The 26,210-nt window shown below is 35.0% G+C and overlaps 1 protein-coding gene across 3 annotated transcripts; it reads right to left on the bottom strand.

The window, feature by feature from the left end:
- Window positions 1-2,226: 2,226 nt before the first annotated feature.
- On the bottom strand, window positions 2,227-10,154 carry LOC130628996 (uncharacterized). Of its 3 annotated transcripts, none has more exons than XM_057442076.1 (5): window positions 4,952-10,153; window positions 3,648-3,705; window positions 3,218-3,285; window positions 2,908-3,113; window positions 2,227-2,639 (listed from the first exon to the last, which is right to left on the bottom strand). In XM_057442076.1, the coding sequence occupies exons 1-5, from the start codon at window positions 9,929-9,931 to the stop codon at window positions 2,507-2,509; spliced, it is 5,445 nt and encodes a 1,814-aa protein (XP_057298059.1). In that variant the 5' UTR covers window positions 9,932-10,153; the 3' UTR covers window positions 2,227-2,506. The 3 variants fall into 3 exon arrangements, with proteins under 3 accessions (XP_057298059.1, XP_057298058.1, XP_057298060.1); XM_057442075.1 differs by having other exon boundaries at window positions 3,558-3,705; XM_057442077.1 differs by lacking the exons at window positions 2,227-2,639; window positions 2,908-3,113; window positions 3,218-3,285; window positions 3,648-3,705 and adding an exon at window positions 4,474-4,516 and having other exon boundaries at window positions 4,952-10,154.
- Window positions 10,155-26,210: the final 16,056 nt, after the last annotated feature.

Raw genomic sequence — 26,210 nt, forward strand, 5'->3', positions numbered from 1 at the left:
ACGAGTTCGAAGGAAACAACCGAAGAGAAATGTTGGACACAAATATTAATGAGTTAATGGAAGATCTCATGAAGTTGAACAAAATGAGACGATATGGATAATTAAATAATTACTAGTTTAGTTGTATAATATTATATTTATTTGTTTTAATTTTAAACAATAAACACTTGTAGATTAATATTTTGTTTTTTATCAAATAACAAGTAATATATAATTGACTAGCTATATTATATTAAAAAGTTTGACTTGTTTTAATTATTCCTCAAACCTTGTTTTCAAACATTAAAATGATATACTTCCATGAAAGCAGAACAGATCAGCGCAACCTCGTCACCGGGGCATCTTGTATCTTTTCTGACCCCGGGACGGCGATACAAACATAGCCCTGGAGGAGGCTGGTCCGATATGAAACCTGATTGGCGCGGATATGTGACATAATTATTGCGTCATACAAAACATTTTGGCGAGGCGGCGAGTCTGTGACGAACAGGAGGAAGCTGCTCGTATTAAAATGGCGGAGGAGCTGTATCAGAATGTATCATGTTTTTTTTCAAAGTGAAAAAATTAATTTTATTACACAAGGCATAAAAAAATTACGCAGCAATTTTGAGGAAAAGAAAAGGTAGGAAGATTTACTTAAACTGATTTTTGTTAGGCCTTTTTTAACACACTAGGTAGAAATTTCAGAAAATCGAACTCAATCAAATTTTAAGTCACACTTTGCTCATTCTGGCATATGGTTAAATCCAGAATGTACTGAAGATAGTTGTAGATATTGAACAGCTCATAATGTTCACGGTTAGCTAGTTCGGCATTTTAAATATTTTCCAAGCAGAATAATAACAATAAATATACATCAATTAAAAATCATTTTTGAACTGCAGCAGAATTTTGATGAGCTCTAAGTTCAACTTTATGGAACTAATTTTGGTCCAAAATCCCCAAATTAATTTCCTCAAAAAATTATTCCCCAAACACTTTTTTCTTTTAAGGTAGCAATAATTTGCTGTTGGTAAAGTCGCAATTCTTTCTAAACTATTAAGGCAGATACATTGAATTGACAAAACAGATCACATGTGGACTTGTCGTTTCAATTTTCAAACCAGCATGCTTTCGATAAAATTTTTAGATTATTTATGTTTTAAACATAAAAAACCTTGTTTTTGTATATCTGTGTGTGCAAAAAATGTGAGCTTGTTGAGTTAAAAATAAAAAAGCTATAAGGCGTTTTAAAAACACGTCATTATGAAAAGAAATAGCAGAATTTATTAGTAACGGGCGGCTTTTTGAAAATATCAAGCCACAAAATGTAAAAGCAAAAAAGACTTCTAAAGTAAATACTTTTTTGAAGCCTTTTTCACCCAATATAACAGCAAGCAGTGAGTCCACTAAATACGAATTCAGTTTCAGTTAACTATTGTTTAAATAAATTTTATGCAAAAAAATAATAAAAAAGCAATTTGGGATTCTTACAGCAAAATCTTGGTCATCATATGCAGACACAGATATGAACTTGCAATTAATGAGAATTCTAAAGTTTAGTCAAAATGAATAAAAAATGTAAATGTTAATATGAAGTTAGATTTCTGCTTAGCTAATTTCAGTCAGGCACCTAGAATGACACGATCATTTGAAAATAATGTAGCCATATTTGCACCTTAAAGAACCAACGAAGTGCTATGGTCAGGTAGGAAAATCATTTACCAATTTCCAAGTTACCCCTAGCTACAAGTTTTGCAACCCAGTGCTTTTTAGCCAACCAATTCAGTAAAATACACATAACTAAATTACTTCTTCAAGTAAACAGCAGCCAGCCTTAATAACATGATTGTATAATTATACTTTCAGAAAACAATTAAAACCAATATGGGAGCGGTTTGTGTGTTGGGTATGAGAGGAATAAAAAAAAACTCGCCCCGCGTACCTGTGACGTAAAACGCCGAGCTCGCTTAGCTCTGCAAGGTTATATATAAAACTTTGATTAATTGAGACAAATCTCATTAAATATTATACACAGAAAAAAAATGCGTGTTGGAGTGTCACTATCATGGCTGCAAAAATTATCAGCAAAAAGAATTTTTAAAACTACAAAGTGTAATAATGAAAATGTTTCTCTATGCGAAAAAATTAACTTTGTTTACAAAAATTCTTTTTGCTGATAATTTTTGCAGCCATGATAGCTTTAAATGAGGAGATGCAAAACGTGTAAAAGGATCAGAGTTAAAATAGGGGTAAAATTGATATATTTATTTTTCATGATAAAGACAATAAATTGTACTTTTTTAACTAAAAACTTGATACTTTATCATTGCCACACACATGTTGCATGGGTATCACGTGACTGATTACGTGATTACGACGACTAATATTATTTCTATTATTAGAAAATCATCTTTGCTTAGACTGACGTGCTAACTCTATAACTTTTAAATCTGTGAAATCATTATAATATAGGCACGTAGCGTAGGAAACACGACAAAAATAACGCTATCATGACTACACTTAGTTAAACACCATATATTTCAAATGCGTTTATGTATAATTCCTTAGTGCCAGATGAGTTCAATGACGTCATTCGAAGTCGATATATTTTAAATTGCACCATGTTGTCTTCTAAATCCCATGTATGGGCACTATATCTAGAAATGAAGTAACATGTATCAGAGACAGCGCCATATCAGAAACAGCGCCACAGCTAAATATAAACATATAACTCTACAAAATTTTCTTATCAGGTTCTCTGAGGTGTTGATCTGAGGTGTTAACATGAGGTTGATAAAATTAACCCCCAATTTTTTTTTTTTAAATAATTTTTTGTTTCTACTTTACTAATTTGTGTTGGCATTTAACATATTTCGGGACTGATCGCACTAACTATATATATGTACTGAGGGTGTAATAGGATACCTTCCATCAAGAGAACAGTCATTGACGTGGACATCCAGCAATGTCCACGTGTGCTTGTCATTACTTCCCTCGATCACCCAATGGCGTAGGCTATTATTGCCATTTTTCCAACCATGACGCAATTTGTAGGATTTAGCCAGTATTGGCGCTTCATACTCAATAGCAATCCAACTATTGTTTTCGTTTTTTGTGCTAACAGGAACAATCTATTTAAAAATATGCAATTTTAACTAATATTTGAGTAAAAAAAAACCAAGAATTCCTAAATTCTTTTTCTTATTCATGTACGGTGTGTATAAAACCATTTCACCTTCTCACAGTTGATGTCTTCACATCTGCCATACCCTTCTGAACTTCTAGAAATTATGTATGGGATGTCTAAAAATAAAAAAAATAAAAATAAAATAAAAAGATAATGAAACTTTAGAAAACTATGCTGTTCTACATTGTAAATACGTATATGCACTGGGAACCTTTTGTGTAAGAATTTATTTTTAAGGAAAATCGAGTCTCACCATTGGTGTAAAAAAACTATCACTTATTAACCAGAGCAGACAGGGAAAATATTATTCTCTCCAAAAATTTAAACGTTTTTATAAGAAAAAAACAACAACATTGGGGATGTGAATAAAAGATTTTTATGCTTTTACTTAGCTCCTGTTGTGATAAATCAGACTTCTTCAACCAATTTTTTTCGCTTAGTGATGTATTAAATTGACTCTTCAATCTCTGAATCTTACCAAACTGTTTTTCTTTTTCTATTTCAAGTTGCTGACAATCCAAAGAAGGTAGCACAGACTAAATATAAATATAAACATAAATGAATAAAAAATAATAGAAATATTAAACATAATAATATGTAAATATAATAAGTATATAAATATGGTAAAATAAATATAAATAAGAATATAAATATAAAAATAAATGTAAATGTAAATATAAATACAAAAAATATAGTTGAATTATCTTGAAATAAGTGCTTCAGAATCAATGATATTTTATATCCTTTAACATGTGTTACTTCAGCGGCAAATTAATGTCAAGTTTCTTTCAACTTCTTTTTTAATGCTAGCCTTTTACGACTATTTCTTTGTTGTTCTAAAGATGATCGGCCGGAAAGAATATCGTCGAACCTCTGAATTTCGGCGGTCATTTTCGTTAAATTTTGCGTGGGTGAAATTATTGGTTTTGAATCTACATCGCAACAGTTTATGCCATAAAGGTTTAAATATTTGTGCATTTTCCGCAAGTTTTCTTGCAACAATATAAGATTTACTGATAGTGCAAAACCTGATCTTTTTTCCACTTTCACCTTCTTCTTTTAAACATTTATCTTAGGCAAGCATAAGTAAAATTGATTTTTTCTCCTACTTAATTTGGGTTGTTTTAATATATTTACACGTTTCTTGATAAGAAAATTACCAAACGGCCAAATAGTTTCTTAAATTCCGAATTTTACTAAAAAAGGTTTCTTCTGCCGTGGTCTATAAGAAATTTCTTCTAAGGTACAAAGTATATTCAATCAAAAACATGATTTTGGCACAAAAAGGAACTTTCATCAAATATTTTTCCGTTTTTCAGGACCTACTCAATATTCGCCCAATAATACCTGAATGAAATTTGAATGTCATTGGTTCATAGGTCGATGTGTTAGAATAGTTTCTTACTTAAAAGTTTTACATTTTTACAGCTAGTAGAATTTTTTTTCTTTTTCTGGAAGACATTTAGTCAGTTTTAGCCCAAATCTCACAAATTTAACCAGCCGCAAATTTCTTTGGCAAACGTTCCTTTCGCAAAAGTATGTCGTTAGTGCCGGGCGAATTTTAATTTGCACTTGGTACAGATGATTAAAATGTCCAAACATTTTGAGCTTGAAGACCGGTCAACATTGACAAATATCGTTGAAATACAAATGTTTTGTATCAAAATAAACTTTTTTCGCACAACCTAGAACTTAACACAACACATAACTTCAAACGACAGTTACTACAGAAAATATCATTCCCATTCACCACTTTAATGGCGAAATGATTTGTAGCCCTACCTGTTCCGTGAGATCCTTCTTATCTAACGTTTCTTTCTCCACGTCAGCGGTGTCGCGATTTTCTTTATCATCCATAACATTGGCAGCAGTAAATTTTAACTGCTCAAATTTTTCAAAATTCCCCTCCTTGAAGCATTGATCAATTTTTTTTATGTAAGCGTCCATGTCTTTATATTTACGTATTAGCACTTTCTCTAATATATCTAGTTCCTTTTCATAATCTTTAATTAACTTTTTCCGGATACGTTTTTCGTTTTGCAGTCTTCCTTCTAACTCCTCAATATTACCAATGTAGCAATTGATCAATGATTGATACTTTTTATTACTCGATACTGCATCTAATTGATTGGCGTTCATTTCTTTGTCATCTCCTTGATTTAGTTCTGTATGATCAATGGTATTGGTTACTTCCATACTGGATATACATTGCAGTTGTCTTTCAGCTTCCAAGCTATGCTTCATACTTGTCATTCTGCTACTTAATTGCACTACCTGTTGTTGTAACAATAATTTTTCTTGTTGATCTCGCTCATAATAGATTTGTAAATCCTTGACTTCATTATTAACACTCTGCTGGACGTCAATAACTTTCGACAGCATTGCTTCGAATTCATTTTCAACTACAGCTTCTTCTTCAAGTTGATTCTGCAATTCCAGATCCAAACTGTACGTGCCGTCCATTTCTTCTTTAGTCTCGCTACATCCGTCGATGCAATTTATCTCCTTAAAAGAGAAGTGTTGTGTTGATTTTGATGCTGTATAGTCTTCCTCCTTTATAACATTTTCTGTTTCTGTTTTTGTAGCGACATCGCCATTTTGTCCATTTCCATTTGAGAATTCTGGGGTGAAAACATCTGAATATTGCCCATCTGTGTCAGCAGAGTCACTGTATGATGACATTTCGGTGAAATTTGACTTGTGTGATTCGTAATTATGTCTGTTTGCACTGTCGTTCATTACTACATCATAGGTTAACAATTCCCTTTCCTCGTCACCTTTACATGCTGGATTATCCTCACAGAATGCTTTTTTGCCAACATGCGTTGTATTTGAAATTTTAAACTCGTCAGTTTCTAATCCAGAACTACTCGGTTTAACTTTTTGGATTGTGTTGACTGTATTGTCGATTTGGTCAATGTTCTGATTTTCTTTGGTTTTTATCTTGAAAGATTCTTCTAGTACAATTGTCTTAACTTGCTCGTTTAATAATTCTTTTTTTAAGGTAGAATTTCCTTTTTTACACAAAAGTGCCTCTTCGGCTACGGCCTTAAATTTTTCATCTAAAACTTTCAATAAACTAATTGCTCTAATTATATCTTCTGTGGTTGATTTTAATTCTTGGTGTGTTTCCTTATTTTTCTTCTTCTCTTCGTCTAACTGATCTATAAGAACGGAAATAGAGTCTATATCATCACGTTTCAACACAGGGACATTGTTCAGTACCTCTGTCGATTCTTTCAAAGTAGACATTGTCGTTTTAAAATACAATTCTTCCTTCGTTTCCTTTAAACAAGTATTCAATTCCTCACTTCGCATCCATTCATAGCAAAGTTTCTCTTCTAACACCATTTTATAGGTATGCAGTTTTAAACAAAAAAACGAAGCAATACCAGAACACAGGCTAAGTGTTACTTTAAATATCAACATCAAAAAACTGTTGCTTTCAGCGGTGACACTCAAAACTAACAATATGACTATGGTAATAGCAAATGAAATGGCAAATGAATCTTTATCTTCCATTGAAGTGTCAAGCAGAGTCGTTTCATTATAGTTATATAAAATAAAAGCTAAAAGCAATGCCATTAGTACAGCTGGTAGTGTCAGAGCTGCCGATGCATTTGTGTAAATGTAGGTGAGTATGATAGTAACGTAAAGTAAAGACAATGTAAATACAATATACTGATTCTGTAACAAATATTCTTGCAGATTTTCCTTTAGTGTTATGTCATCTTCCCGGATTAAACTTGTTTTATCTGATTTAATTTGTTCTTTTTCAATTATTAGTTCTTCTTCGCTTCTCTTATTATTAGCTTGTTCATATTTCTTTCTTTTCTTTTTTTCACGTTTCAATTGTTTTTCGTATGCACTTAAGGCGGCATTCTGTTTTTCCAACACATCTTCCTGTTTTTCAATAATAGAGTATAACTCTGAAAATTCTCCATGGCGATCAGAATTCTTCTCAATTTCCTGTTTTTCAATACCGAGGAATTCAAGGTCATTAATAGCTTGTAATAATAGGTTTTCAAGCTCTTTTCGATCGCTCAACACCAAGGCTATCACAACAGAGGCCAGGAACAACAGTAACGGCACTTGTATTGCAGATACAAAAATTCCGATTAAGTAAATGCTGTAGAGCATTAAAGCTACGAAGATATAACAGCCAAATCGAAAACAGTCATCTTTTGGCATTTGCCTAACAGTTGATATAGTCTTGGAATATTTCGACTTGTCTTGTGGTTGATTTGTTTGTAAATGCAAGATATACTTTTGTTCCAGCTCATCAATTATATTGCTATAGTCATCTGAACAAAAAAAATCGTCTGCTTCTGCTTTCCATTTAAGGCTTTTCTTCTTTAAGGAAATTTTATTTGGCACTGGGTCTGTTTTTGTGCCTGTGGCTTTTAACACTATAGCATCTGGTTGTGTGTGGGTCATATCACTGAAATTATTGCTAAGTACCTGTTTTGTTTGCTTGACTTGAGAAGATTGTTTTTGTGCTGTGTTTTTGCTTTCAGCTTTAATGTTTTTGTTAACGTCTATACTTTCTGTAGGCTTCCTTCTTGATATAGTTTTTAAATTTTGAGAGGTTTCAGTCGCCGCACTATCTTCTTCTCCATCATAAATTCCACATGTCTTCTGCAACAAATGATCAAGATGAAACAGAGAATCTCTTACCTGGCTTGTAAGTAATTTACACCGTTCGCAATGCTGAATGTCAGATAAAAATTTTACTTGGTTTTCTTGAACAACCAGCAACTTGTCTTTCAAATCAACATCATGCTGATTTTTACTTGATTCAATACATTCTATCGCCAAAACAAATGCTTGCAAATCGCTTTTTAATTGGAGATTTTCTTCTTGAAATTTTTCAGTTTGTGTTTTCAAACTTTCAACTTGATCAAACATCTCATCATAAAGTCTTAACGCTTCCTTCAACTTCTCGTTTAACTCAATGTTTTGTTCTTGCTCCAGTTGCAACAAATAGCTCGTTCTTGGAGAAAATCCAGAATTGCTTAATTGGGAGCGAATACTCAAATCAATTGCATTTTCGGTAGCACTTGAATCATCTGTTGTTTTTGCTTTTTCCATTTGATCACACATTTGTGTAGCTGAAGGTTCTGAAAGATTTTGTTTTCTTACGATATTCGACTCTATATCTCTTTCCTTACTACGCTTTCTGTCTAACATTTCCTCTGCAGATTTGGACTTTGTTCCATCAACTACATCAGTGTTTATTTCATGTGGATCTACATTAATCATTCCTTTTTTCAATTTCGATGAATTATCAAGTTTAGTGATTAAGGTCTGTACATTCTGCGAGACATTTTTTATATTTGTGCTTAATTTATTGTCTTCGGTTGATTTATTACTCTCTCTGATATTATTATTCAAGTTTGAAATTTCTATTTCCAGGATTCTATTTTCATTCTCCACTTCAGCAAAATCTTCTTTCAGTTTTATTATCTCTTTGCGAAGTTCATCTATATAAATAATATTCTCGTCCTTGCTTTTTCGTAATTCTGATTTTTGTGAGTCACATTCCATTACTAATTTAATGACAGCTTCGATTAGCTCTTGCTTGGTAAAGTCACCTAAATCGCTTTTAGCGAGTTCAATGTTAGTCGCTTTTGACGATTCATCAACAGTTTCTGGATTATTCATCACAGGGTCATTATTACCACAGCATGTTTCTAAAACAGGTCTTGATATGGACCCTTTATAGTTTTGAATTTTATCTTTTCTCAGCTGCTTTTTTAGTTCAGAGATCTTTCTCTCCATTACTTGTATTTTCTGTACTAATTCTTCTCTTTCTTCTAAGGAGGTCTTTCTCAATTCATTTTGAGAATGATTAAGCATCTTTTTTAATTTCCGTTCACTTTTCAATACTTCTTCTAATGAGTGTATCTCCTTGTCTTTCTCAAGAAGGGCCTTTCCATATTCTTTTAGATCAATCTCTTGATTTTCAGAATGTAGAACCAGCTCTTTGTTTCTCTGTTTCAGTTCTTCTATTTGTTGTTCCAACCTCCTGCTCTGCTTTTCTTCTTCATCCAAAGCTTGCATTAGAGATTCAATCACTTCTTCTTTGTTGGATAAACTTCGGTTCATAAAGTCTATCTGCATGTTATGGTCATCCAGATCAACTGTTTCACTGAATACAGATTTATCGCTTGAAACATGCAATTGCGTTTTGTTAACCGGAGAATGTACCTCAGCCGTTTCTTTAGTTGTATTATTATATACCGCCCAATCTTCATGCGTTGAAGTATTTTCTTCGTAGTTTCCATTAAACTGGAATACGTCTTCGTTAGATTCTCCATCAAACGTAAAGACTTCTTCGTCATCGGACAATTCTATTACTTCTTCTGCATTCATCACGTTTTTATTAAACAATGGATTAAATTGTACTGACGTGTTTAGATTTTTTATACCATCTCCATTTTGGTATTGAGAAGGATATGCTGATTTGGCTTCAAGATTAAAATCATTTGAATTCGCCTCCTCGGTTACATATGATTCGTATATGTCTTCTTTATTCGACACATTGCCGTGCACACTATTAACACCATTGAGTTTTTTATCAGATTTGAATGAAGTGTTCTCAATATCATCTTCAATGATAATGTCATCATCCGATGGTTCTTGAAATGTTAATGTTTTTGCATTGAATATTTTATTTTTGTACAATGATTTCTGTCGTGTTTCTGGTCCTACAATGAACTCCTGCGTCAGGATTTCTTCTTCGACCAACTGTTTTGACATTCTGATGGTCCTGTTTATTTTACAACAATGGTCAGGGAAACATTCTGAGCTATGATTTCAACACAGAAGTTGAATATAATGCGATTCTAATTACTGGCGATAGCTAAAATTCTCCATTACATAGAAACAGCAGTTAATTAAGTTATAAATTTTCTTTTCAATTGCTTTTACTTCGTGACGTAGTCAAATACTTGCAAATTGACTTGCAGAACTTTGCAACGAAAAATCATGACGAACGGTTCTAGAAAAAGTTTATAGAATTTTTGCAAATTTAATGAGCTGGTCTTATCCACATGAATTGATCACCTGTTGTGTTAATATGCGAGATATGAATGATTTATCAGTAACAAAATTAATTAATAATTTTTTTTTCGAGTGTTTTGCATTTTCAGAATAGAAAAATATTTGCGATATTTGCAAATGGCACGCAAATAAGAAAACATCTCTAACGTGATCAGCTAAGAGCAGTGAGAGGTACATCATTTTGGAAGTGATTTCAATATTCGGAGTAACTTTTTTATATTTGAAATACAAAAAAGAAAATAATACTATTTTATATTAAAAAAAAATGAATAAAAAAAACACTTACATAATGTTAGAGATAGGATAATGCCGATGTTAGGACAAAAGTGTGACGATCATTTTCCTGCAAATGCCCGCTGAATTTAACGGGTCATCTCAAAAGCTTCCGATGTTAGGACAATTACGTCAAAATCATCGAGCACGTCCGTTAAATTAACGATATTTCGCTAAATCGCTAAATCGCTAAATACCAAAAAAATCCTCGCTAAATCCCACCGTGTTGTCCTATATCCCCCGAGCCCTGTGTCCCTCCATACCATGCTATACCATTCCTGTGTCTATAATGGCCCCTAGCGTATGTAGTAATACCATCAACGATGATTCTTTTGTCATCATCTGCATTGAGAGCGAGTTTATTTGTTTTTACGGTGTGAATATCATGCTTCATACTGTCGGGGAAACACAAAATCCATTCCAACCTCAGGAATGGATAATTGTCAAATAGCTATCGAAACGCATACCATATGCCAAAGGCCATTGTCATAGCCATCACAAGAGCGATCTTCTCATCCTCATGCGCGGTAGTATCTTTGTGGTAAGACTCAGGAATATGCTTATCGGTAATATGTTTATAAGGAATATGCTTATCGGGAATCTTTTTATCAGGAATCTTTTTATGTGATTCAGCTGTTTTTTCGGTTGCATTGATTTTTCGATTAATCCCAATCGTCAGATTTTCACCCGATATTTAAATCTTGTTGTTGTAACCTACCACCCCTGTTTTAATTTTGAGATTCATGTCACTGGGTAACATATAAATGCCCTGTCCAACTGAATAATCAACTTTGCTTGAAGCGTAATTTAAGGTATCCTGATAACGTTTAATGTCATCTTGAATATCAACTCTACGGTTAACAATGTCTTCAAAGTTGTTCATAAAAACTCTTTGAGCTGTCAAAGCGCTTGAATTATTACCTAAGATAGAAGAACGGGCTGAGGCCTGCGAACTAAGAACAAGATAAGCATATGCTCTGACACTGTCTGAAATTTTTACAAGACCTATTTTTGTAAAGCCCTTAGATTTTTCAATGATCCATCGCGTAACGGAGTCGTCCGTAAAATAACGCAGACCTGGCGTTGGATAGTTTTTACGTCTTTTTTGATACGAGCTGAAAAAATATTGACTTCTGTATTTCATAGGATCAGAATCGACGCCATATTCACTACAGATTTTTAGAAATTCTTCGTTTGAATAAGGATTGTCATATTGATAAAACTATCTTCAAAAGGCAGAGGTGTCTGCAAGCGCTTAATAATTCGTCTAATGTGATAATAGACATGAAAACGATATACTGATCTAATCATAGGGCGACCCTCTTTCAGGTGTTCAGAACCGACTCCACAAGCACTTGAAGCACACCAGGTGACAAAATTGAGTTGGGTTTGCCATAACTTAAATGGTTGTTTTTGCCAAATTTTTATGCGTTGTTCGTTTTGAACCATTACGTAATTAGTAAAAATATTAGGAAGGCTTGCGGGAAAGGAACCGTCCCCGGAGACAACGACCGTTTGTTTGTATAAATCTTTCCCATCCAATATCTGAAGGTCCTGTCCACCATTCGGTTTATAGGCCGCATTGGGGTTATATTTAAAAATGTACTCCATTCTTTTTACCTTAAATAATTCTACTCTCTAATATAAGAATGTATATCACAATAAATGACGTAAATGGTGAAAAGACAATCTATTTGTCTTACCCCATACAAAACTTGGATGGCTCAAAAGAAATTGCATTGCTTGAGATGTTTGCAGACAATGTTACCTATCAAATCACAGCTCCCCTAAAGTGACTATGTCTGCCGGAGATGGAAAAGCTGAAAAGTTGCTACCACAAAGAAAATACACTAGCAGAGAATTGAAGGCATTTTTAGCAGGCAATGTAGAACTTACCTTATTAGATAAAGACCCTCGAATAATCAAGACCAATACATTAGCTGAAATAACCAAAATTAATTTGCATCTCTCTGAACTCGACAACACTCAAAATCTTGAAAATGGAAAGCTAAGTGATATTTTACTAACCTTTCCCATCGCTAAATATGATGAAGACGTCACACATGTTGAGCCTAAAAATCCTTACTACAAAAAACTTAAAAAGGGTGTATTTACCTCTCTCACGTTGAAAACCACAGATCAGCATGGTAATATGATAAAAAATGCTAAAGACGAAGCAATGAGTATTGTCTTTCACATACGCTAACCGAGATAAAAAATAAAAAAAAAAGTAATAACAAACTAAACATTAAAACATGGAATACGGAAAAAGGTTAAATCCTGAACGTTCACTTAGAACTGCTCGTGGTGTAAAAGGCTCACGTCAAAAAGTAATTGTAACACACAATCCAAGTGAGATTGATCAAAACCAGTTATTGTTGGTTAGGTTTCCTAATTTGGGTAGTGATGATGTTATTATTCCCGGGACGTCGAAACTAAGTTTTGACATTGAACTCGAGTCAAAAGCCGACACAAAAAGAACATTGGTCTCTAACATTGGAAGAGCAATTGTTAAAAAGTTGGCTGTTAAGTTTGAGGGTAGCGAGATTTTGAGCATTGATGACTTTCATCTTTTTGGGTTCTACAGAGATTTATGGCTAACCAAGTCTGAAAAAAGAAATGCAATAAGACAAGGTATCATCTTTGATGAGGGGTGTACAGAAAACTGTATGAAATTGAGGATCCATGCTTCTGATAAAGACACATCCGATGTCTCAGACAAAGCCATTGCTGATGCATACAAAAACAAGTTTATAATTCCTCTCGATTTTGAAATGTTAGATAGCACGATCCCATATTATCAAGCTGGATTAGGTAATAGGCTATGCTACAAAATCACATTTAACGACTATAACCGAGTTATTTATTCTAACCCTCCAACATCTGCCGCAGGTCAAAAAGTAGCCCCAGACGCTAAATATAAAATCTCAAACATATCTCTGGAATATGAAATTGTGACACAACCTACCCTGGCCAGATTCATTTCATATGAATACCAAAACATGGCTTTACTCTACGATAGGTTTTTGAGACACAGAAAAATTAGGGTAAACAAGTCAGACACTACTTGGAATTGGTCCTTCAATACCCCTTGTAAATCTTTGAAGGGTATATTGGTTTTGTTTGAAGACGAACAAGCCTACAAACGAGATACCGGTAAATTCTACAATTCGAAAATTAAAAAGGTATCTGTCATTGTTGAAGGTAAGCCTAACCAACTTTTTGCTCAATGGATGCAGCCGTTTGAACATTACAATGAAATTTGCAAGTATTTTGCTGAAGGAAAACCAAAAGATGACAATGCCAACGAAATCCAAAAACATTTACAATTACACGATATAAAAGTCTCTGATTACTTGATAGACAAATATGCTCTATGGTTAGATTTCAGAACCATAGATGAAAATGCTTTGCATGGGACCGGTCGACGTATTGAAAATGCAAGTGAAGGAATCACTTTACAAATTGAAAAGAACGCTGAAACTGCAGGCTCCTTAAATGCTTATATATATCTAATCATGGACGCCCAATTAAACATTCAAAACGGTGAATTTATGTCTATCTTGTATTAATAAAATGGCGAAACAAAGTAACACACTTTACATGAAAGAGCCTCACACAGCATTATTCATTGGTCCTACAGGTTGTGAAAAATCTAAACGTGTTGTAAAATTATTAGAAAATGAATACTTTGATCACTTTGATTTCATCGTGATTATATGTCCAACATTAAGATGGAATAAAACATACAGAGAACAAAAATGGTTTTGGACTGATAAATTCGTTATTTTAATTGAGCCGGAAGGTATGTTATAAGAAAATGGACTTTTTCTGTACTGGATATAAAACTTTATTTCTGATTGATGACATCATCGCTGATGAAAAATTGGACAAAAAGAGACAGCCTTTGCTCGAGTTGGCAATTAGCGGTAGACATCGAAATCATTCGGTATGGTTACTTACACAGTCATACACAGCTATACCTAAAAATTTACAACGGCAAGCTAAAATGTTATATGTGTGGTATTCAAAAGACAGACAAGATCTCGCAACTATTCATGAAGAGAATGATGTCATTGAATCACGATCAGAGATCCAGACGGTTAAGGAAAGGCTAAAAGATGGTTAACACACACATTTAGTCATGAGAATGGAACACCCAAAAACGTATGTGATTTGCTGAGTAGGTTGACGTTTTTTGTTACAAGACTCTTGTAACAAAGTCATAAGAAGATAGCAAGCTCCTGCGCAGCAAATTTCAGCAAAACTATAAGAAGATAGCAAGCTCCTGCGCAGCAAATTTCAGCAAAATTTCAACAAGTCTACAAGAAGATAGCAAACTCTTGTGCAGCAAATTACAGCACAGATACAAGAAGATATAAGAAAATCACAACAGATATAACAAAATGATAGAATATGTCAACTTCATGCTATTAAGCATCCTGCTGAGCTTTTGCTATTTTTGCTTTAAAAAATACCTCTCCCTAATAAAAATGGCGGAAACAGCAATCGATAATTTAATTGGACATGATATTCCAGGTGAATTTCCACCACCGCCCGAGGATGATAAAAAGCAAAAATTGCTTGAGTGTGTGTTAACCGGAAATAGCAAGCTATACTTAGGGAAAATGTGCACGGAAGAACAAATTCAAAAGCTCAAAGATGAAGAGGTAAAAAAACTTTTTAGTATCTATGAAGCTAAACTATCAGGTCAGATGGTGAAGTCCTTAGGGCAATCAATCATTCACATGTATTCTATGGGGGCTTGTACGGTCTTGGGAATAAACAATCAAAATACATTGAGCAATGACCTAGAAAATGACCCCTTCCTAAACTCTGCCCTTCAAAGATTCACATGCGATTTGTATTATAAATTCGGCTCATTGTTAGCACCGCTCAGTGTCGGTCTTATTACCGGAAGGCATTATATCAATGGAAGAAATTTAAACACAAATAATATAAATATAGCAGATAATAAAAATGTCAGAAGAACAGACCCCCATTTAGGTGACAACGAAGAACCCTAAAAAGGTTGAAGCAGGTAAGAGGTTGGCAGAATACAACCGTAAAAAGCGAGAAGAATTGAAACAAGCGTCTATAACACATGCACAGACACAGTTATCTCAAAAAGAAAGTGGAGAGGCAGATTCTACCATCAAACCAAATGAAAAGCCTATGAACTACGCTATAGGAGGAATAATAGCTCTCAGTTTAGTTGGTGGCTTTGCTTATTTTGTGTATAAAAAGAAAGACCAAGCGCTATATGCTATAACAGGGCCGAAGGGTGCCCCCTCACCACCGCAAAAATCTAAAATACCTGTGAGAATAAATAAACTTGAAATGGAATGAAAGGATAATCCTGCAATATATAATCTCACAATATATAATAACATGGACAAGAAAAGTATCGTCAACGATTTATATCACGCATCGGTCGTCTGCGTTTTCGCTATCGGCTATTCGATGCTAGGAAAAAAGGTGTTAAAAATGTCACCACCCTTAATTCAAAAGTTTGACTTGAAAGATACCGGAAAACTAGTTGCTATTGTTGCCGCTAGTGAAATATTAAGGAAATACTTAATTAAGCAAAAGATTTTACCTGAAACTATCAATATCTAAATATGGCTTCAATTGCAATGATGTTGGGAGGGGCCTTAGCTAACGCTTTGACTTTTACAGGCTCAAGCTATCTCTTTTCAAGTTTATCCAAAGACAGAATCGATAAGGAAAGAAAGCGTCATGATTTGGCCATAGAACAATTACAAAAAGCCCAGGTTTTATGGCAACAAAAAAGACAAGAGAGAATAGACTTTATCAATAAGCAGCTCAGACTTGAAAAGAAGGCCGATTCAAAATTCATAGAATTAAACGATGAAATGCGCGAATATAGCAGAGTTTTTGGAGATAAACTTGAACCTTTACCACGGGAGCCTGTATTGAGCGACTTTCATACACGGAGTAAGGATCAACATGAAAGCGAATTGGCATTTATTACTTTGAGTATGATCAGAATTGGTGGAATTGTTTGGTATTTTGAAAGATGAAGAGGGGAAGCAAAAAGTATGTTACAGGTATCATGTAACATATAAGCTGTAAGAGCATTAACGCCTTGTCATGAGATAGGTGTATATCAGACCTCCGATTCCAACTACTAAAGCCCACAGGTTTTGACTCAACCAACCCACCACCTCTTTCGCTCGATTGAGTATCCATGACACGATGGATCCTAATATGCCTGGTAGAGCCGCGGCGGCCTTACCCGCCAACTTTCCCAAGAGGGACCCCAACGCCTCCAACTTGTTTTTTATCCATTCCTTTGCACCGTCCTTTATATTATCACCTTTGTCAGGATTTTGTGAGTGACCGCAGATGACCCCCCACCTCGAGGTAGCAAAGCTTCCACAAGGACACCAATAGCCATGCCAAACGCTGTTAATATGCTGACAACAGTGATACCTTGTTCACGGAATAGTGTTCGTATCTTTTCACCCAATGTGGTATCTTTGTCAAGGAGTTTAGTAATCGTCTCCTTGATGCTTATTATTTGACTGTTAAGTTTACCTTTGAGAATATCGATACTCTCTTGTCTATTTTTCAACTCATCTTGCAAACCTTTCAACCTTTTTTTGACTTCATTTTGTTGTTCCTCAGTCATATTTGGTGTGTTTTCCATTTCTTCCAACTTGTTTTTTCTATATCAATATGCTGTTCGAGTTGAACCTTTTTTGCAACTGAATCTTGAAGACTTCCTCGTATATTTCTCAATGATTTATCTAATCCTAACAATTCACGCATAGGATATTCAAATAGATCACCGGTCCGGGTTGTTTCATGATCGATTGATGATTGTCTCACCAGATGTTCTGTGCTATCGCTTATATTTTAAATGATTGTATCTAGCTCAGTGTCAGTTGCATTTGTTATTTTAGACGTTGGAGGTGACTCATCTTTAGCTCTTAATAAAGCTACAAATTTTCGGGCTGTAATCTCACTTTCTGGTATATCATACCCTAATTTACGCAGCCTTTCTTTACCTAATATATCTGCTATAGTACCAATAGCTCGCAGTTTTCCTCCTCTTTTTGTCAATGGATTGCTACTGTCTTTGTAGTATAATTCCCCATCACGCAATTTAAAAAGATCAGTGTGAATGGCGTCCGTAGACTGACCAATCTTCTCTCCTATTTCATTATACAGCCCTTCAACCATTTCCTTCAAAACTCTAGTATTCTGACTGTGACCTCCGAATGATGTTTCCTTTTCGCCTGATGTATGTATTTGTACACCCGTACGGTCGCCGGTGGGTATGAGAGGAAAAGTTTCATCTGTTGTCTCATCTGGCCTCCCATGGTCTCCAAAATGGTCAATGTCAATGTCTGCCATTTTACTTATTTAGAGGGTAGTTTTTCTCTTTTTTAATAAGATAATTTCTCTCTAAAATAAAAATGAGTTTTAAGATTCATCCAAAGTTACCCACTGCTCCTGAGTATTCGAGTGAGCAAGACAAGTTTAACACAAGTATTGTGAATTCTCAACTTGAAGAGTTGATAAAATTAAAAAACAAATTCAACACCAAATATGAGAAATACAACAAAGCACTACACCGATTAATGCTTTTAAATGCCGGCGCGGGCGCTTTAACCATTGCCTCTGGTATTGGTTCAATAGCAACAGGCGCTACTCTTATTGGAATTCCCGTTTCTGTCGGATTAGGTGGCGTGGCCCTATCCGGCTCTATTTCCACTAGCATTATCACAGCGTTGATTAAAAAATATCAAAAGAAACTCGACAAAGCCATGAAATTATATGATGTTGTAACATCTGCGATTGCCGTGTTTGAAACCGCTATCTCACAAGCATGGAATGACGGAAAGATTAGCCACAAAGAATTTCAAGCTTTAGGTGGTATATACTACGAAGCTCTGGAAAAGATGACCAGAACAGATAGAAAGATGGAGAGTGAAACACGCAGTCAGTTTGAGAAAAGTTTAATGGTGGAAATTCAAAATCTAAAAAAGACGTTAAATCCAGAACAAAGTTCGTAATATGTGCTTGTGTACCATTCATATATTTCATTTGCTATTTGAAAAATTAACAATTGAAAGTGGTATAAAGAGATATAATCGTAAATATATAGACAAAACAAGCAATGGAATTTCCAACAGTTGAAACATTTGAACAAAACATGGAACGATTTGTTCCAATCATAAAGTGGAGAGAGCTACCTGAAAACGTGATTTACCTTGTTAAATCTGTGGGTGTGATAGACACACCTGCGTCTAAAGCTGGTTATGGAACAGCTATGTATGCAGAGTTCCAAGATATAAAAGGAAATATATATAAGACGTGGTTGGCCAAAAAACTTTGCGTTGAATTAAAAGATTATAGTTGGGACTCTAGGGAAGCCCTTGTTAGATCAAAAGGTCTCGAGCATTCTCAAAAGAATCATGAAAGGCAGTTTTTTAATTATGACATTATGTGGCGCTAAACCCTGCAAGACAAAATCACTATCATCTTTACTAGAAACAAGTAAAGATACTTTTTATGCATCGCCCCTTTTTCACCAACCTTGCACATAATTAGGAAGTAATTCTGTATCTTCAGGTATTAACATCAATTCTTCTTTTACAAAAGCTCGTCTAGGTCCATCTTGAACATAGTACATTACACGGTTACCAGGTTGCGCTATTACCTCACGCAATCTATATGTGTTTTTTGACCATATTCTATCGATTGCTCGTCTCCGCCCATCATCATGCTCTTCACCCGGTTGTAGTAAATATCTATACAAGCCATCTTGAGGTAATTCTACTTCGGGTGGATAATTCTCTCGTTTAGCAAGAGGCACCTCTTTCATTTTAATGGCATCTTTTGGTTTCATACCAATCATCTGCGTCTTTGTATCGTTTAGCCTATCAATCAGTTTATACAAATGCCTAACCCATGTAGATGATACCTTTTCCGAATCATTCAGTTCTTGAGCATCTTGTATTTTGAATAAATTTTAGGCAAGTATCTTGTTCAACGCCTTAACAAAAGCTGTGTGTGTATGCTTATATTCTGTAGTCGCTCTTTTAATTTCAACCTTATGCTTCTCCAACAATTTTGATACATCTGCTTTGAATTCTGAACCGTTATCACATTGGAAAGTTTTCGGATAAGTTAATGGTCCAGCCTTGTAGATGTCTTCAATCATAGCGGTAACCTCTTTGGCTCTCTTATTCCTCAAAGGTCGGGCTACTTTGTATCTGGAAGCAACATCGATTCCTGACAAAATGTACTTATATTTATTACCATACAGTATGTCACCAGGCATGTACAATAAATCGAATTGATGCAAATCATTAGGAGTAGTAACTTCATAATGTGGTCTTTCAACATGTTTTGGAGCGGGTAAATGTACTTGCCAAAATGCTTGTTTTGCCACTTCTTAATCTGCTTTGGCTTGAAGTCAAATCCTCTTAAATTCTGAACAGCCTTTTGTCCTTTCCATAAATTTTGAGGCTGATAGTAAATCTCTTGAAGTTTAGAGTTTGACATTTTTTTATTTATGCACACCTTTATTTAGCTCAATTTGTTATGATGTGGTACGATAAAAGTGCCTTAAACATATTTTATTCCTATATTTTTATATATATATATATATATATATATATATATATATATATATATATATATATATATATATATATATATATATATATATATATATATATATATATATATATATATATATATATATATATATATATATATATATATATATATATATATATATATATATATATATATATATATATATATATATATATATATATATATATATATATATATATATATATATATATATATAATCAATAAAGACGTCTGACAAAACAGAATTACATTGCGATACTCCCGTATCAAATTACAAATCAATGAAACTCAAAGCGTTGAAAGAATTGGCTACATCTCGTAAAATAAAATATGTTTGTAGAATGAATAAAGCTAAATTGATTGAGGTGCTTGAAAAGAATGATAAGGATCCATCTTATACTCTTGATCTTCATACTAAACAGGCATGGTATGGATACTGTTCTAACTGGAGGACAAACAACAGAGAAGCATATCTCCACTCTCAAAAACGTTATAATGACAAGAGGGCTTTTAAAAGATGAAATGAAATTGACCTCGTGTTTTGTTACTTAAATCCGAGTAACAAATGTTACGAGTCTTTTTAATTGGAAAAATGGAAAAGACCTTAAAGGTTGCGAATCGTAATAATATATCACAAACATATCAACGCGTTGATCGAATTATTATCACGCCCTCCTGTGCCAGCGCCGAGACCTGTGCCAGAGCCGAGACCCACTAGACCTGTGCCAGCGCCTAGACCGATGAGGAATGTCAAACCTGTCACAATTATTCCTAGCCAACAAGATATGGATTTGTTTGAGCAGCAAGAAATGGCTAAAACTAGACCTCAGGTAAAAAGTAAGTTGAATGAATGGAGAGACTGGCTAGTAAATCATGTACCGAAAGTTATAAAGGAGAAAACAACTAAAACTTTCAGAACCCTGAAGGATGAGGTTCTGGTTTATATAAAAAGGGTAGTGGAGAGAAAGAGGTGGAAGAAGAAAAAGAGGTGGAAGAGGAAAAACCTTATACCTCTATTGAAGAAGCGTTTGATGGTTCCTACAAAAGGTTCAAGATAAACTCCGATAGGAAGAAGAGCGTCAAAGTCTTTTTCAAAAAGGTTCAACCTATCGTTAAGAGGGGCGTGCTCAAGCAGAAAACGTCGTTGAAGACCCAGGCGACCTTATGGGTGAAATGGGTAAGGAAGGAAGACAATAAAAGTATCTATTTCGATAAAGCGTTCAATAGCTATATGGAGATAATCCATAACAAGGATGACATTTCTGATGTTTTCGATCGGATGCGTAATAAGATAATCGAGCAGATTGAAAACCCTGCGCTACCCAACAGTGGATTCACAATCAATAAAATCTTGCATATGCATGTGGACTTTCATAAGCTAAAATTAACGAAAGGTAGCTCTTATTTACCTCTACCTGTCAATTTCAGTGGAAAGCGATCTGTGATTAACCCTCATAACGAGGATGATGATGAATGTTTCAGATGGGCTATTATCGCTGCTCTCAATCATGATAAGATCGATAATCATCCTGAACGAATCTCAATCCTTAAGAAGCATGATAAGTATAACTGGGATGGTCTATCTTTCCCGATGGCGCTAAACAAGATAGATTTGTTTGAGAGAAGGAACCCCGATGTCGCTGTGCATGTTTTAACAAAAGACGGGATAGAAGGCGTCTATTTGTGTCGTAAGTCAAAACATATTGATCGCAAAGAAACAGTTGTTTTGTTTCTATTGTGTGAAAAAGATAAGAGACATTATATCGCTGTTAAGAACTTGAGCGGTGTCCTGAGCAAGGACAACTCGAAGCACGAACATAAGGAGCATTATTGCTTGAATTGTCTCTCTGGTTTTCCAAGCGAACAAAATAGGGATGAGCACTTTGAGTATTGCAAGAATAACGATGCTGCTAAGATTCAACTCCCTAAAGAGGGTAGCACCGTTAATTTTAATAAGGGTCAGTATCAGCTCAAAGCCCCATTTATCATGTATGCCGATTTCGAGGCTTTCACAAAAGAGTTGCCTGAAGAAGAGACAAAATGCGGATCATCCACTGAGAAAGTTGGTAAACATGTTCCCACAGGTTTCTGTTGTTATAGTAGCTCATGGTGAAGTTCCAGATCCTCTGACGCTTTACCGTGGTGAAGACTGTGTTTTACGCTTTGTGAATCATATAGTTTCTGAGGCGAAAAGGTTGTATAACATGTTTTCCAAGAAAGAAATGACTCCTCTGACAAAAGAAGAACGTGATGGCTATGAAAATGCCACTAAATGCCACATTTGCATGAAAGAATTTGATGACAAAGATGACATCAAGGTTAGAGATCACTGTCATTTTACTGGCAGGTTTCGTGGAGCTGCTCATCGAGAATGTAATATCCGATACAAAGTGTCTAATTATATTCCGGTTGTCTTCCATAATCTGAGTGGCTACGATGCACATCTATTTATCAAAGAGCTTGCGAAGCAGCATGGAAAAGAAAATATGAGCGTCATCGCTGAGAATAAAGAGAAATATATCTCTTTCTCGACGGATGTTAAGGTTGGTGAAAACATTGACAAAAATGGGGAGACTAAAGTCAAAAAGATACAATTGAGATTTATTGATTCGGTTCGTTTCATGGCTAGCAGCTTGGATTCGTTGGTAAACAATCTATCTGATGATCAGTGTAAAAATCTTCGAAAATTCTTCAATGATGAAGAGCAATTCAAAATAATGAGAAGAAAGGGTGTATACCCATATGAATATGTTGATTCATTCGATAGGTTTAATGAAACTAAGCTTTCGGTGAAAGATGATTTTTATAGCAAGTTAAACATGAGTGGTATCAGTGATGCTGACTATGCGCATGCTCAAAAGGTATGGAAAGACATGAAAGTTGAAAATATGGGTGTTTATCATGATATCTACCTCAAGACAGACGTTCTATTGCCTGCTGATGTTTTTGAGACTTTTAGGGAAACATGCTTGACAAACTATAAACTGGATCCTTCACATTTTTACACAGCTCCTGGGTTAGCTTGGCAGGCCTGTTTGAAAAAGACAGAGGTTGAGCTAGATTTGTTGCATGATATGGATATGTTTCTCTTCGTGGAGCAAGGTATTAGAGGAGGTCTCTGTCAGGCTGTTCATAGACATGCCAAAGCAAATAACCCATATATGGGCGCTAGATATAAGACGACGGAAGAGGCTAGCTATCTCCAGTACCTCGATGCAAACAATCTATATGGATGGGCCATGATTCAGAAGCTACCGACAGGAGGATTTAGGTGGGTCGATGAAAGTAAATTTTCACCTAGAATGATTTCAAAGTTGGCAAATGAAAACGGTGAAAAGGGTTACTTCCTCGAAGTTGATGTAAGCTATCCAAAAGAACTTTATGATTCTCATAATGATCTCCCCTTTCTACCAGAGAGGAAGGAGATTAATGGCGTTGAAAAGCTGACACCGTGCCTTTCAGACAAGAAGAACTATGTGATTCATATCCGTGCGCTTGATCAAGCGTTGAAGCATGGTCTTGTTCTTGAGAGGGTTCATAGAGTACTTAGATTTAAGCAAAGCGCATGGTTAAAGTCGTACATAGATTTTAACACTGATTTGCGCACAAAATCAACCAATGACTTTGAAAAGGACTTTTTCAAGCTCATGAACAACAGCGTGTTCGGTAAAACTATGGAAAACCAGCGTAAGCACAAAGATATACGCTTGGCTACCAGTCGAAAACAATATGAAAATCTGGTGATGAAGCCCAACTTCAAGGGTGCTATCTGTTTCTCAGAAACATTGATGGGTGTTGAAATGCAGAAAATCAAAGTCGTATTGAGCAAGCCAATCTACCCAGGACTGGCAATTTTCGACTTGTCTAAGATAGTTATGTATGAGTTTCACTATGATTATATGAGACCAAAATATGGTGACAAACTAAAACTTTTACAAAGATGTCGCATTGAGATTTGATACTTCAGGGTACGATAGAGAGATGGTAGACCTCTACCATCTCACAGGTTTGAATAAAAAGATCATTGGTCTGATGAAGGATGAGTTAGGTGGCAAGGTAATGACGGAGTTTGTCGCTCTAAGAGCGAAGAATTATGCATATAAACAGCTAGACGGAAAGGAAGACAAGAGGTGCAAGGGAGTCAGGAAGTGTGTGGTGAAGAAGACCATAGGGTTTCATGATTATAAGAGATGCTTGTTCGATGGTGAAAATGTTTACAGGGAACAGATGACATTCCAATCGATTAAGCATTATGTTCACACCGTAAAAACAAATAAACTCGCTCTCAATGCAGATGATGACAAAAGAATCATCGTTGATGGTATTACTACATACGCTAGGGGCCATTATAGACACATAGAGGAATAGTATAGCATGGTATGGAGGGACACAGGGCTCGGGGGATATAGGACAACACGGTGGGATTTGGCGAGGATTTTTTTGCTATTTAGCGATTTAGCGAAATATCGTTAATTTAACGGACGTGCTCGATGATTTTGACGTAATTGTCCTAACATCGGAAGTTTTTGAGATGACCCGTTAAATTCAGCGGGCATTTGCAGGAAAAGGATCGTCACACTTTTGTCATCGGCATTATCCTATCTCTATGTTTTGGCAACATGTATTTGTACAACAGGTGTCATAGACTCATATAAAAATGATTTATTTTAACAATTTTGGAGTATAACAAGTAAAACCTGACTTTCTATTAAAAAACATTCTTACGCAGTTTCATATCGCGCAGGTCTGTGCACTAGCGAAACGCTTTGTAAGGAGAAATTTTTGGCTTGCTTTTTTGTCTCGATATCTCAAATAAATTTCATGGTCATTTTTTTATAGCTTTTTTGGTTAGTGCTGCCAAAACAGATAGAGATGCACAATCTAACCTGAAGTTACTTTAACTTATTTTTTGCTTTTTCCTGATGTTTTACCTTTTAATAACACGTTTAAATGGTGTTGCTAGAACTCTTTGTGGTATATTGACATGGATAAGATGTTGGAATAAAGAATAACTTAAATTACTGACTTTTACAGAGAGACAAGAGAAGACATTGTTGATGTTAGTTTTAGCAGCTAGCTAGCTGTACTACATATACCATACATGTTGTGTTGTGAGGAATAAAGTAATGGTTAAAAAGAAACACTATTCTTTTATTATCAGTACACTTTAGCAAAAAAAAAAAAATTATTGCTAGAAAGACCTGAAAGGCAAGTTTTTCTAAAGTAAACTATAGGTATACTTTATTCAGAGAAACCTTCGCGAGAGAAACTTCCGCGAATTTCGCGGTTTTTGGCCTTTTTCAAGAAACTTTGTCTCGCAAAACTTTAAAAAAAGGCCATTTGCGAAAGTTTATTTATTTAGTACAAACTTTCTAAATTGTCGATTCCCGAAAGTTTATCTACTGAAATTTTAAAAGAATTTGCTAGTTTTTTGACTCGCTCTCTCTTGGCTCGCCCTCCCGATATAAAAAAAACAACTGACGCTGGGAACGAGGTTGGAATAAACTAAGAAATAAAAGATGATGTTTCAAATATATTTATTTAAAAAAAATTAATCAGGGACAACAGTCTCTAGCATTTTTTCTCCTCTTCTTTGCCTTTTTAGATCTTCACGACGAAAGATGTCTCGAATGTCTAATGACTTCGGCAAAATTGCCTTTCTTGGTTTCTTTTTCTCAGTTACAGTTTTCATTGATGCAGCAGTTCTATTTAATGTTACTGATATCTCGACGTCAGCAAACAATATCGAGCTTAAGATGGTTGGTGGGTTTGGTTCACTGTAAACAGTCCTACAATTTCTACTAAACCAGCCATTAATTGTTAGTTTAAGGTGTTTAAACTTTTGAACTACTGTACTGCATGGAGTTTCAAGCCACCTATAGCAAATAGATGTTAATACAGATATTCTAGCTCACCTATCTAGTATAAATTTAAGTACTCTGGAGAGCTCACGCGGCAAACGCCTAACCCTTGCTAGTCTTAATCGCAAAAATGTCAAAAGCATTATTTTCTCCTCGTTTTGAAGGCCAATACATTTTGCAGTAATGAAATCCACGTACAGCGGCGT

This window comes from Hydractinia symbiolongicarpus, chromosome 15, assembly GCF_029227915.1.
Source record: "Hydractinia symbiolongicarpus strain clone_291-10 chromosome 15, HSymV2.1, whole genome shotgun sequence".
Classification (NCBI taxonomy): Eukaryota; Metazoa; Cnidaria; class Hydrozoa; order Anthoathecata; family Hydractiniidae; genus Hydractinia; species Hydractinia symbiolongicarpus.